The sequence below is a fragment of the Aquarana catesbeiana genome, unplaced genomic scaffold (genome assembly GCF_042186555.1).
Source record: "Aquarana catesbeiana isolate 2022-GZ unplaced genomic scaffold, ASM4218655v1 unanchor232, whole genome shotgun sequence".
Lineage (NCBI taxonomy): Eukaryota > Metazoa > Chordata > Amphibia > Anura > Ranidae > Aquarana > Aquarana catesbeiana.
The window spans coordinates 609,072-622,095 of record NW_027362660.1 but is presented as its reverse complement, the minus strand read 5'-3'; the positions used below and the strand labels follow the sequence as shown (position 1 = coordinate 622,095).

Here is a 13,024-nt window from a genome sequence, read left to right as displayed (position 1 = left end):
TGTAGGAGCAGGATTTTAGTTTTAGTCTTATGGAAGTGGTATAACACCTGGCTTCTTTTTTCGGGGGTATTGAAGCCTCTACAGTTATAGGACGATAAGGTTAGATGTTCAAGTGAAGACATAATAAAAGTGGGGAGAGGTAACAGTATATGTTAATAACGTCCGCGCCGAGGTCCATCCAGCCCGAGAATAGGGGAGTGAAGTAAGTGGGTAGGTTGGAGAAGAGAAAAAGGTGGGAGAGGAGAGAGGAAAAGGGAGGGAGAAAGTAAGAGAGAAAAATAGGTAAAAAAATAAGCCACTAGGTGGCAGCCTTAAGTAATCCTTTGAATGTAGAAACATTTCTATAGAGTGCTTATAAACTAATATCAGTAAAGTGTGCTAACAGGCACTACAAGTCCTAAGGGGGGGGATGTGGTGAGCACCTAGAGTGCCTCCCGGTCCCGGGGTCCACAAAAGCTGGTGAAAACATTATATAACCATCAATTTGTTATCATAAGGTAACCTGGTAAGAACATATAAGTAATATCTTGTCACATATAATGTGTATACCCCCACTCCCTCCCACATCAGAAAAAAACATGGAAGCATTTCTATAAGGCTTTCGTATATTAATTCGTAGTTAGGAGCGAGTTTCAATATGGGTGGGGGGGATAAGCCATAATTATAGAACCCATCCGCTCCAGCCTTGTCCCCAGAAAAAAAGAACAAAGAAAATGTAGACAACAATAGAGAAAAATTTTGAAAGGATCATCCTGAAAAGGACATCCAACTAGGATAATGTGGGGGGACAAAAAGGCATCTGCAAAAATGATGCTGCGAAAAAAGTAAAAAAAAAGAAAAAAAAAAAGGTATGGGGGAGGGGGGGGGGGGTATTGGATCTGTAACACTGTTAGTGTAGTAGACAGGTAGGTAGTCCAGGGAGATCTTTACCACTTAAAAGTGGTTCAAGGGTAGACGGCCTGCACCGCTTTCCTATTCTTTCCTTCCTTGAGGGAAAGAAAAAAAAAGAAGAGATCCAAAAAAAAAAAAAAAAAGGAGACAATACAATAGTCACGGTGGCAGGGTAAAGATGTGGTGTCTGCAGGGCCTAGAGACCAGTCAGCCGTCTGGAGACTTCTGAGGGGAGCTTCTGGGTCGCTTGTTCTTGTTTGCTTTCTGCCATTTTGTGTGGAATGGAAGTCCCGGAGTAGCAGAAGGAAGGGGCCAGTCTGGCAGGGAGATCTGGGGTAGCTCCAGAGTGCTCAGGAACCTTGGTAGATCTCCTAGTGTGCGGAAAAGGGCCGTTTTGCCTTCGTGATGAACCCATAATTGAAAAGGCAAACGCCATTGATATTTGATCTTTCTTTCCTGAAGAACAGATGTAATCGGTTTAAGTGCACGCCGCATGGCCAGAGTTTGGCGCGACAGGTCAGGCAGCAGCATTACTGGGGTGTCATTCAGCCGAATGGAGTCCTGTGTGCTGGCTGCTTTCATGATCTCCTCTTTAACTTTATAAAAGTGCACCCTGCAGAGCGTGTCCCGAACAAAGGCGGAATCAGAACTACGCGGGCCTGAGGTTCTGTGAACTCTGTCCAGCTCAATAACCCCTTTGGGTTGCTGCAGGATTTGGTTGAATATGGCAGTGACTGCTCCATGTAAATCATTGTGATCTATGGTTTCTGGTATGCCACGGATTCTAATATTATTCCGTCTGCTACGGTTTTCGATGTCATCTTGGTGGTACATGAGCTGTTGCGGTATGTTAGTATGGGTATTGAGGATCTCTTCATGGGACTGTAATGTATTGCACATACCATCAGTGATATTTTCTACGTCCTCCATTCTAGTCCCTAGATCCCTCTTGAGCTCAGCAATCTCTTTCCTGTATGACTTCTCCATGCGGGAGACATAATGTTCAAAGTCAGTTTTAGTAGGTAAAGAGCGGAGGTAGGCATGCATGGATCGCATCTGCAACTCCATGTCCCATCCGTCCCCGGAGCACAGGGAGGCCTGGGAAAGGCTTTGGGGGCTGTGTGGGTGGTATAGTGGGGGCTCCAGATCCGTGAGGGAGACTGAGCGGCCTCTGGACAGTACCTGTTCGGCATCTGCATGTGCTGAACGGGCCGGAGACTGAGGCGCCGCCGCCATCTTGGAGGCTCTCTGGCTCTGGTAGGCCGCGGAGGAACGGGTCACAAAATTCCCCAAATCGCCCTGTGTCCGGTCACCGGCGGGCTTCGAGTGGTCCCTGGGCTTTCCTTTACCCATCAGGACGTTCTTGGTAGCTGGATGGGTGATGGTAAAGGAGATAGAGCCCGGTGGAGATCGTCAGGACTGGGAGCTGCCGCAATGTGCGTCCTACAGCTCCATGCGCTAAGCCACGCCCCCACAAACTTAAATTTAAAACCAGGCACATAACCCCACCCCCCAAAAAAAAGACTTTTGCGATAATATTGTGTGACAAAAAAATGGAACTACCACTATTTTATTCTCTAGGGTGTCTGCTTTCAGAAAATATATCATGTTTTGGGAGTTTTATATAATCTTCAGGCCTAAAATTATTTTTTTAACTCCTTCCTTCCTATAGCAAAATGCCAGGCAGGCGGGGGTTCCATTATCCTGACGGGACGTCATATGACATCCAGAAGAATAAGCCGCTCGCGTGTAGGTGATTGGTGGTGTGTTGTGTCGCTCTGACAAACCGCATCTCCAATCTCGGTAAGGAGCCTATGATGTAGGATCTTTACCATGTGATCAGCTGTGTCCAATCAAAGCTAATCACATGGTAACCAGGAAGTCCCGGTTATTAGCTTTCCTTTATTCATGCTGAGTAGAGGCGCGAGTAGAGGAAAGCCAATCAGCAGCTCTCCTGACAGGGGGGATCTGCACTGATATTCAGCATTGATTATCAGTACAGGTCCATCAGCGATGACCACCAGTGATTCCCAGCAGTGCCCACCTGTGATGCCAATCAGTGCCCATCAGGGATGCTTGTCAGTATCCCCTCATCAGTGCTGCCTATCACTGCCATCTATCAGTCCTGCATATTAGTGCCTGATAGAAACAAAGAAAAACATTTTTTTCAAAATTTACAGGTTTTTTTTATTTGTAGCACAAAAAATAAAAACCCCAGTGGTGATCAAATACCACCGAATAAAGCTCTGGGGAAAAAAAATTAAAATTTAATTTGGATACAGGGTTACATGACCGCGCAATTGTCATTCAAAGTGTGAGAGTGCTGAAAGATGAAAATTGGCCTGGGCAGGAAGGGGGTGAAAGTTTCCAGTATTGAAGGGGTTAAACATGTGGGCGAAAAAAACAGCTCCGGCAGTGAAAGGGTTAAAGAAACGTTCACCTTCAGGAAGATGTCACATGTTCCTGTTCCTGCAGTGGCTCAGCGATCTGAGTCCTCTCTGTGACAGCAGTGCGGGGAGAAGTTCCCCGTACTGGCTGTCACTTTATGAAAAGAGCGCGGCCGTGCCATTCATTCACAGAGTTCTGTCCTTTGCCGATGTCGGCTTGTTGTTTTCAAGGAACTCCCACACCGCTGCTGAGCTCTCTGGTAGATGAGGAACAAAGAGATTGTCATAAGGGACAAGGAGATTGGGACCCCAATTCAGTCCCTCGGACAAGTCGTTTTTTAAAAAAATGTCCACAACCCTGGAACGGTTTCTTACATTATTATTATTATACAGGTTTTATATAGCACCAACAGTTTGCACAGCGCTTTACAACATGAGGGCAGACAATACAGTTACATTACAGTTTGGTACAAGAGGAATTAGAGGGCCCTGCTCGTTAGAGTTTACAATCTAAAAAGGAACAGTTTCACACTACCGGAACTGTTTCTTACATGATGAAGATCAGCCATGGAGTATATCTGAGGTGTATATCAGGGTGTGCTTCTTCCCCACATGAGAGCTGTGATGTCCAGCAACATTCATATAGAAGACATTTCCCGCAATCAAGGCACTAATACACCTCGAGGGTTGTGTGGGATCCCTGATGTACAGGAAGACAGGACTTCAGTGAGGAACAATTCCTTCACTCAGGACAGGAATACGGCTTCTCCCCGTGTGAGATCTCTGATGTGTGTAAAGATTGGACTTCACTGAAAAACATTTCCCGCACTCAGGACAGGAATACGGCTTCTCCCCTGTGTGACATCTCTGATGTTTGTAAAGATGCGACTTCTGTGAAAAACATTTCCTGCACTCAGGACAGGAATACGGCTTCGCTCCCGTGTGAGATCTCTGATGTGTGTAAAGATTGGACTTCTGTGAAAAACATTTTATGCACTCAGGACAGGAATACAGCTTTTCCCCCGTGTGAGATCTCTGATGTGTGTAAAGATCGGACTTCTGTGAAAAACATTTCCCACACTCAGGACAGGAATGTGGCTTCTCCCCTGTGTGAGATCTCTGATGTTTGTAAAGACTGGACTTCTCTGAAAAACATTTCCCGCACTCAGGACAGGAATGAGGCTTCTCCCCTGTGTGAGATCTCTGATGTGTGTAAAGTTTGGACTTCTGTGAAAAACATTTCCCGCACTCAGGACAGGAATACGGCATCTGCCCCGTGTGAGATCTCAGATGTATGGAAAGATTGGTCTTCTGTGAAAAACATTTCCCACACTCAGGACAGGAATATGGCTTCTCCCCTGTGTGAGATCTTTTATGAACATTAAGATTGTATTTAGAATGGAAACCGTTCCCACACTCAGTACAGAAATACGGCTTCTCCCCTGTGTGAGATCTTATGTGTTCATTTAGATGGCATTTATAACGGAAACACTTCCCGCACTCGGTACAAGAAAACCTCTTATCTGTTGGAAGGACGGCACCGTCCCTCACAGTCTGAGGTTCCTCAGGATAAGAGGAATACGATGGTCCATCTACACTGTGTGGTGCCGGATGGACATTTGAGGTAGTCGGGTTTTCTCCTGGACTATACTGTGTGATGTCCTCATCTTCTACTTTACAGTCTGGAGACAAAGTGAGACAATCCTCTGAGGTTTTCCTCATCTCCCGTCCATCTACTAAAATAGAAATAAAAAGATTATTAATAGACATGAGCTGAGTTCCCCTATAACAGGACTCCGCCCACATCAGGCAGCTTTCTCTCTGAGGATCTTACAATTCCCCCCTCAAGGTAACTAGTAAATGGGTCATCTGATCTCCTACCAGTTCATTTCTTTATTCATGGACCTTAGTCAGAGAGTGAGGAAACAAGGAGAACTGTCTTTTATAGGAGTGACAGTGATGAGGGGATTATAGGACGAGTGTCTCCACAAAGGCATGGGGCAGAAGATCCAAGGTATGTGCCTAGGTTGAGTCACGCCTATTTTGAAAATCAACATTTTCAAATATTTGTGTGAATATTCTCATCCAAAAATGGATCCGTGTATGACCAGCATAGGACATTTAGTAAGAGCAGCATGAGATTTTTTTTAATCATCTGTTATGATGGTTTTAAAGTACAAAAACCAGCAGATAATCACTACTATAAGGGATTCATTTATACTGTGAAATAGTGAAAGTAATATGTCTTATATCATATATATAATAAATATACCCAGAAGTAGGATATATGGGGATTTTACCTGGGAGTCACACATGAAGATATATGGAGATTAGAGGGGGAGGAGGGGGACTTTTATATTAAAGTAATACTGAAAGCTGAGACTTTTTTACATGAATATAATAATTTTATAAATAACGCACAATACTAGTAAACTTTTACTTTATGTAATAGTAATGCTTTCTATTACCTCCAGTCTATCAGCCTCCACCTTCTCTGGGTTCAGATGCTGATCTTCCCTGCAGCGAGCCCTTAAAAGTCATTGTAAATATTGCTTTAATGTTTTTTAACCACTTCGGTACTGGCCACTTTCAACCCCTTCCTGCCCAGGCCAATTTTCAGCTTTCAGCGCTCTCACATTTTGAATGGCAATTGCGCGGTCATGTAACACTGTACCCATATGACATTTCTATCATTTTTTTTCACACAAATAGCGCTTACTTGGTGGTATTTAATCATTGCTGGGGTTTTTATTTTTTGCTACAAAAAAAAAAAAAAAAACAAGACCGAAAATTTTGAAAAAAAAACAAAAAACAAACTAACTGTTTCATAGTTTGTTATACAATTTTGAAAACAGGTAATTTTTTCCCCTTCATTGATGTGCGCTGATGAGGCTGCACAGATGTGTTGCTATGGCCATTTGTATAGTGACTTTATTCAATAATATAGAGTTAGGTTTAGTAACAGCATATGTTTACAAAGGCCCTTCCCCCACTAGTGATATGTAAATAACTGAGACAGGATGTACTTGGCAGGAAGTTGGTGTATGGAGGAAATGGATGGGAGGGGCTTGGGGAGAGGTGGAAGAAGAAACATGTGTTTGGGAGGACAAAGAGGAAGACATGGATGCGAGGAGCTCGATAACTTTGGAGGCGCTTTTGTGAGTTGGACTCTGAGCAAGGAACTAGGAAGGACACCTTGACCCCTAAGTTGAGTAACTGTTTAAACAAAGATAGTTACCACAGCTCCAGGCTATTCAGGTTCAAATCTCCTGTCCTCCACTGTGTGAAAAGGTGAGAGCTCCAGGTGTTGGCAATTGCTGTTGCAATTGTATACGTGCAGGAAAAAGATCTGGACAGCCGCACTCCGGAATAAGCAAACAAATAAAATCTTCTTTATTCAAAACGTGGCATAAATATAGTACATGACAATGCTAGAGCAGTACAGCTTAACCGCTAACGCGTTTCACGCTCTTGCGGAGCGCTTACTCATGAGTAAGCGCTCCGCAAGAATGAGTAAGCGCTCCGCAAGAGCGTGAAACGCGTTAACGGTTAAGCTGTACTGCTCTAGCAGTGTCATGTACTAATTTTATGCCACTTTTAATTAAGAAGAATTTAATATATTTGCTTATTCCTGCATGTATACAATTGAGTAACTGTTTAGTTTACTTAATGTGTACATATTGTACATGCTTATATTTGTAGACATATTTTGTAAGCTAGAAGTTGTGTTGTATTGTGCATCCTACAGTTTGTATGTGCAGATTTTTTTAGTAAAGCATTGATACACTTCAGAAGTCTAAGCTTCCTTGGTTTTACCACAAGAACCTAATAGATAGATGGAAAGCATTACAACAGATAGGCACTGATAGGTTGCACTGATGGGCGGCACTAATGGGCACTGAGAGGTGGCACTGATGGGCAATAGTAGGTGACATTGATAGATAGCACTGATCGGTGGCACTGATGAAGAGGCACTGATGGGCCTTGATTGGCAGCACTGGTGGGCATTGATGGGTGGCACTGTGGGCACTGGTAGGTGGCACTGGTGGGTACTGATAGGTGGCACTGGTAGGCTCAGAAAATGCAGCTGCGGCTGGGACCTATGTCCCTCTGACAGAAGCCAGTGATCGTTTTTTTTTTTTCCCCTCACGCTAACAGCATGAGGGAAGAAAATACAGATTACGGATCTTCGGTTTACATCACGTGATCAGCTGTCATTGGCTGACAGCTGATCACGTGGTAAGGGACCCGAGAGTGGCCTCTTACTCCGATTTGTGATCAGCGGAGTCTCATAGACTCAGTGATCACAGAGCGTGGCGCCCACGACCCACAGTGACGTGCAGGCAGCGCATGCACGGGAGGACGTACATGGATGCCCTCCCGGCAATTAAGGCTCACGCCGTAGCCATCTTTCAGCTATAGCATGGGCGGCAAGGTGTTAAACTTGTCATGCTTACCTGCTCTGTGTAATGGTTTTGCACAGAGTAGCTCTGATTCTTCACTTTTGCCCCCCTATACTTCTGGCTCCTCCTGCCTTCAGGAGTTCCCCTATAGAAAGCCACAAAGTATAGTATAGAGTTCCCCTATAGGAAGGTACAAAAACTTCTGCCTTTAGAATCACTTGCTTCCTTCTCTTGCCCAGGACTACATGTCCCATGAGGCATTGCTTCTCACACATTCAAATTCTCAGGCATTTACTGACATGTATGGATGGTGTACTGAGCTGTATTTTCTGATATGTAAAGAATTAATGCATTCTGTATGCAGGCCAATTAATCGACTGACCAACTAATCGATTATGAAAATAGTTGACAACTATTTTCATAATCGATTAGTTGTTTTAGCCCTACATCTCTGATCTCCTACCAGATCAATTCTTTATTCATGGACCTTAGTCAGAGAGTGAGGAACAACGAGAACTGTCTTTTATAGGAGTGATAGTGATGAGGGGATTATAGGACGAGTGTCCCCACCCCCCCGCTATCACTCATTATCATCTTCCCAACACAAGAAGTCCTGCACTTCCTTATTTAGTCCATGATTTAGTCATGAATAACAGCGGGGCTGAGCCCCACCAGAGGTCAGAGAGTGAGGATGGGGGGAGAGGAACCAAGATGAAGACTGGACTGATCCTGAAGACCACCATCATTGGGTTATTGACTCCTCCCACATTATCACTTTCTGTTTAAGGTTCCCAAGTTTGAGGATGTTATCACATTATTATCAACATGTAAGAGTCTGTGCTCCAATCAAATCATCAGATATAAAATGTCCAGCTGGTAGAAAATGGGTGCAAAAGAGGTAAGGCCCACGTAATGTACAACTTATTATATAGGATACAACATTTAGGATTTTATAAAATAAGAATGATGTAATGTACAACATAGAATATATAGTGCAGGGGTCAGGAGTATGTAATGTACAATATAAATCATACAGTGTAAGGGTCAGGACTCATAATATTGGTATTCAGTAATCAGTGGAAGTTTAAATGTTTACATGAGACAAGTTGCAGAGGTCCCACACCGCTGCCTCCCATCTCCTGAGACTGCACTCAGTGACTTGGGTCTGAGACTATACAGACATATCCCTCCACCTGGCATAGCCAGCAAACAACAGAACAAGTAATCCTGGGAGAATTGTCTGTCAGACATCTTGCCATACCCGGGTATGGGGCAGAAGACCCAAAGCACATACCTCAGGTGCCTAGATCTAGTAACACCTATGGAGAAAATGAACATTTTGCTGCCAGCTGAACCCCAGAATCTCCATAAATCCAGTCTAGATGCATAAATTGTGTCTGCAGCACAGAGAAGGAAGATTATCCGAGAGAAATACAGGAATACAGGACGGGGAACACAGCTCAGGAAAGTGATCAGTGGATTACAGGCTGATATCACCCAGTCCCCACCCTACTCTGGACCAATCAGTGAGCAGTATGGGTGGAGGAATGTATTTAGTGTTAATGACCCACCTGTGCTGATCTCTGTAGGAGTGTCCTCCTCTATAAATGTCCCCGTTATTCCATCCTCCTCCATAGACTGCTGATCATCCCTCACATACCTCTCTTCTTCTTCTGATTTAACCTCAAATTCTATATCGATTGGATCTCCACTCTAAATCAAGAAAATGAGAGAGAATATCTGTAAGATATATAGTAAGCTTTAATATTGTGACATCACATATAAAATCCATACATTGTCTCTAGAAGTGTGTTTTATAACCTCCGTCCCACCAACCTTGTAACAGTGAGGGATGGTGTGATCTTCCTGTGTGGAATCCCGGGAATACAGAGGACGGGGACATCTCTCTGGTGGGTTCCTGGTATTAGGTGGCTCCATCATATCCTTGTGTCCTTCTGAAAACTCCTCCATCACTCTATACTCCTCATCCTCCTCTTTATACTCTTCTTTAACAACAATATTATCATCCCCGAGGTTTCCACTCTGAATATATAATAAAAAATTCAATGTAACAATCATGCTGTCTATAAATCAGAACTACCAATAATTGTCAATCATCTACCTGATGATGGTGAGGGATGGTGTGACCTTCCTGTGTGGAATCCCAGGAATACAGAGGATGGGGACATCTCTCTGGTGGGTTTCTGTAGTTGGATGACCCCACCATGGTGTCCTGGTACAGATCTTTGTGTTCTTTTAGAGACTCTGACTCCTTCATCGCCCCATCCTCATCATCCTCCTCTTTTATCCCTTCTTTGTCCTCAACTTTAGAATCTCTCAGGTTTCCACTCTGAATATATAATAAAAATGACATCAATGGTAACAATGCAGATAATGTACAGATCCTAATGATACGATCAGTGATTGTTCCTCATCTACCTGATGATGGTGAGGGATGGTGTGATCTTCCTGTGTGGAATCCCGGGAATACAGAGGATGGGGACATCTCTCTGGTGGGTTCCCATTACTGGATCCATCTGTAGGAAACACACACACTGACTGAATACATTGTTTCTATGTGTTTATCAGATGATGGGGGATCTAGGTGGAGCCTCCATACTGCTCTCTCCTTTACAATAAAGTCTCCTCTTACCCGGTGATGTGAGGGGCGGCTGATTGTCCATCATGACGTCCTTGTAGAGATCCTTGTGTCCTTCTAAATACTCCCACTCCTCCATGGAGAAATAGACAGTGACATCCTGACACCTTATAGGAACCTGACACACACAATGATACAGTCACCATCCAGACACATCCCTTGTCTGTTACTGGATAATGTCCCAGAATTCCCAGCACCGCTCACCTCTCCTCCATGATCTCTCTGGTGACTTCTAGAATCTTCTTTGTATTTCTCTATTCTATCAGGGAGGGAGGTGGAGGCAATGTGATGGTCATATGATCTCCAGACTTCACAGGAGGAAAACTCTAGATCTGAACACAAATAGTAAAATGAAATGTTATTCCCAGAATCCTCCTCACCTCACCATTCAGGTCTCCATTTTTTTATAGCCCCAGTTCAGACTGAGGCAAAATTTACGCTGAAAGGACCCCCACACTCCATGGGTTAAAAGCTTGTTGCAGGCGTTCTGACATCATTACATACAATGCAGGGCCAACAGTATCACTTTGTTAGTTAGGATGCCAAGGGTCCGCCCACATCCTAAGAGCATCAGAAAAAAAAGCCAGATGGAGGGACATTGGGAGGAGGAGCTGTGAGGTCAGTGTGATGTCATAGGACTTATAGACTCTGGATGGATGAACATTTGGATGGGGGGATTTGAGGGGTCCTCTATATGAGGTTCCCATGCAAACCAAATCATTGCTCCTGGGTGCGTCCTACCTCTCCTAAACTGAAGAGTGAACTTTACCATACAGAAATCTGTCAGGAATCTGTGAAAGTAAGCTCTCATGTGATCAGGTGACGTGCGGAGGAATGGAGTGTAAATAGCAGACAATTTTCTCCAGAGCTCCTAATGGTGGGGATGGATTTTGCTGAATGCTGGTGCCAAGTTTCCACCCCCCAGGATCACTGCAGGTGTGGAGAAAAGCTGTGTAAGAGGATATGGAGGAGAGATGAGGAGGAGATCCAGGAATCAGGATAAAGGTCAGGACAAGCAACAGACGAGCGCATCCAAGAGATGAAGCCGGGGTCACTACACAGAAAATCAATCCAAGGAAACAACAGGCAGGACGAGGAATAGCAAGAAGGAGCTCAGAGACAAATGAGAATATTGCTCAGCCAATGGGAGATTATCTCAGCATGACTTACATAATGAAGGAGATGAGGGGGAGGGGAGGAAGTCACTTATGGTGACCATAGAGACATGGAAATTCAGCTGGTTCAGCAGGGATCGGTCACATTTCCATCCATGTGTGGTCACTGCCGGATAAAAGTCACTCCATCAGCGGCTGCAGCCAATAGCTTCATCACTGATCTGTGTATTCTGAGAGCGGAGGAGCGCCCCCCATTGTCAGAATACAATAGTGCAGCGGGGAGGATTCCCCCATCCCCCTCCAATGTGTGGATGGGGGAATCACTTCAGTTTTTTCCTCTCATCCCGCTGGCTGATCGATAAAACTGAACCATGTATGGCCAGATTTGGAAGGAAGATATATTAATCATCAACTGATCACCCTGAAGGAGCTAATCTACATATTACCTCCTCTGCCGCCAGGTCCTGCAGTGTCTTCTCTCTACTCTTATCAAATGGAAAGTCTGCCAGTACCTGACATCATTTCCTGTCTGTATCTGACATCACTTCCTGTCTGTATTCCATAGAGACTTCCTATCTGGGTAGAAGTGAGATCACCACCTTGTGGAACTTCAGAGGAATTGCAGTCCCGAGAAACATCTCATAGTGTGAACACGGCCTTGTGCTGTGTGTGTATGTACTGTATATCCTTCCCCTTCCTCTCCTCCCTGAGTGTGTATGAAGAGGCGGAGCCCTGAGTGTGTATGAAGAGGCGGAGTTCTGAGTGTGTATGAAGAGGCGGAGCTCTGAGTGTGTATGAAGAGGCGGAGCTCTGAGTGTGTATGAAGAGGCGGAGCTCTGAGTGTGTATGAAGAGGCGGAGCTCTGAGTGTGTATGAAGAGGCGGAGCTCTAAGCGTGTATGAAGAGGCGGAGCTCTGAGTGTGTATGAGGAGGCGGAGCTCTGAGTGTGTATGAAGAGGCGGAGCTCTGAGAGTGTATGAAGAGGCGGAGCCCTGAGTGTGTATGAAGGGGCGGAGCTGTGAGTGTGTATGAAGAGGCGGAGCTTTGAGTGTGTATGAAGAGGCGGAGCTCTGAGTGTGTATGAAGAGGCGGAGCTCCTGCTGGAACAGCGGTCGGAGGAGGAGTCTAGGAGGGAGATGACAGAAAGCTCAGCAGACTCTCAGGAGTGAGCGAGGAGGATCCAGTTCCTTTGCCATCGGAGGTGAGGAGAGTGTGAAGGATGTTGGTGACTCTGGTAGATGAAAAGCTGGGAGTCATATTGCTCTGGTGAGTGGGGAAGCACTACTAAGGGGGCGCCCTCACCATCACGTGTGTAAGAGGTGGAAGAAGGCGTGGCTACACTACAGCTGGCACAGTTTGGAGCACCGAGAACTTTACACCTTATCAACTTTTCATTGATTGGTGGATTTTTTAAAGAAGTAGATGTAAAGTGGAAGCAGTGGACTTGCAGAGAACACTATACTGAGTACAAAATATTGTATTATTACATGAATTTGCACAGATTTTTAGTTTATTTAATATATCAGCAAATATTATAAGAATAAAGAAGTAGGTGTAAAGTGGAAGCAG

The 13,024-nt window shown here is 44.7% G+C and overlaps 1 protein-coding gene across 2 annotated transcripts; it reads right to left on the bottom strand.

The window, feature by feature from the left end:
• Positions 1 to 3,641: 3,641 nt before the first annotated feature.
• On the bottom strand, positions 3,642 to 11,975 carry LOC141121799 (uncharacterized). Of its 2 annotated transcripts, XM_073611520.1 has the most exons (8): positions 11,902 to 11,975; positions 10,545 to 10,672; positions 10,335 to 10,458; positions 10,121 to 10,218; positions 9,804 to 10,031; positions 9,518 to 9,724; positions 9,253 to 9,394; positions 3,642 to 5,014 (listed from the first exon to the last, which is right to left on the bottom strand). In XM_073611520.1, exons 3-8 carry the CDS (start codon positions 10,417 to 10,419, stop codon positions 4,002 to 4,004), a joined length of 1,773 nt encoding a protein of 590 aa, XP_073467621.1. In that variant the 5' UTR covers positions 10,420 to 10,458; positions 10,545 to 10,672; positions 11,902 to 11,975; the 3' UTR covers positions 3,642 to 4,001. The 2 variants fall into 2 exon arrangements, with proteins under 2 accessions (XP_073467621.1, XP_073467622.1); XM_073611521.1 differs by lacking the exon at positions 9,804 to 10,031.
• Positions 11,976 to 13,024: the final 1,049 nt, after the last annotated feature.

Excerpts from the sequence above, each read along its gene's own strand:
- LOC141121799 (XM_073611520.1), bottom strand. The coding sequence starts at position 10,419 with ATGGAGGAGTGGGAGTATTTAGAAGGACACAAGGATCTCTACAAGGAC. Across the intron at positions 10,219-10,334 it reads GCCGCCCCTCACATCACCGG|ATGGATCCAGTAATGGGAAC; the intron begins GTAAGAGGAGAC and ends TGTTTCCTACAG. Across the intron at positions 9,725-9,803 it reads CCATCCCTCACCATCATCAG|AGTGGAAACCTCGGGGATGA; the intron begins GTAGATGATTGA and ends TTATATATTCAG.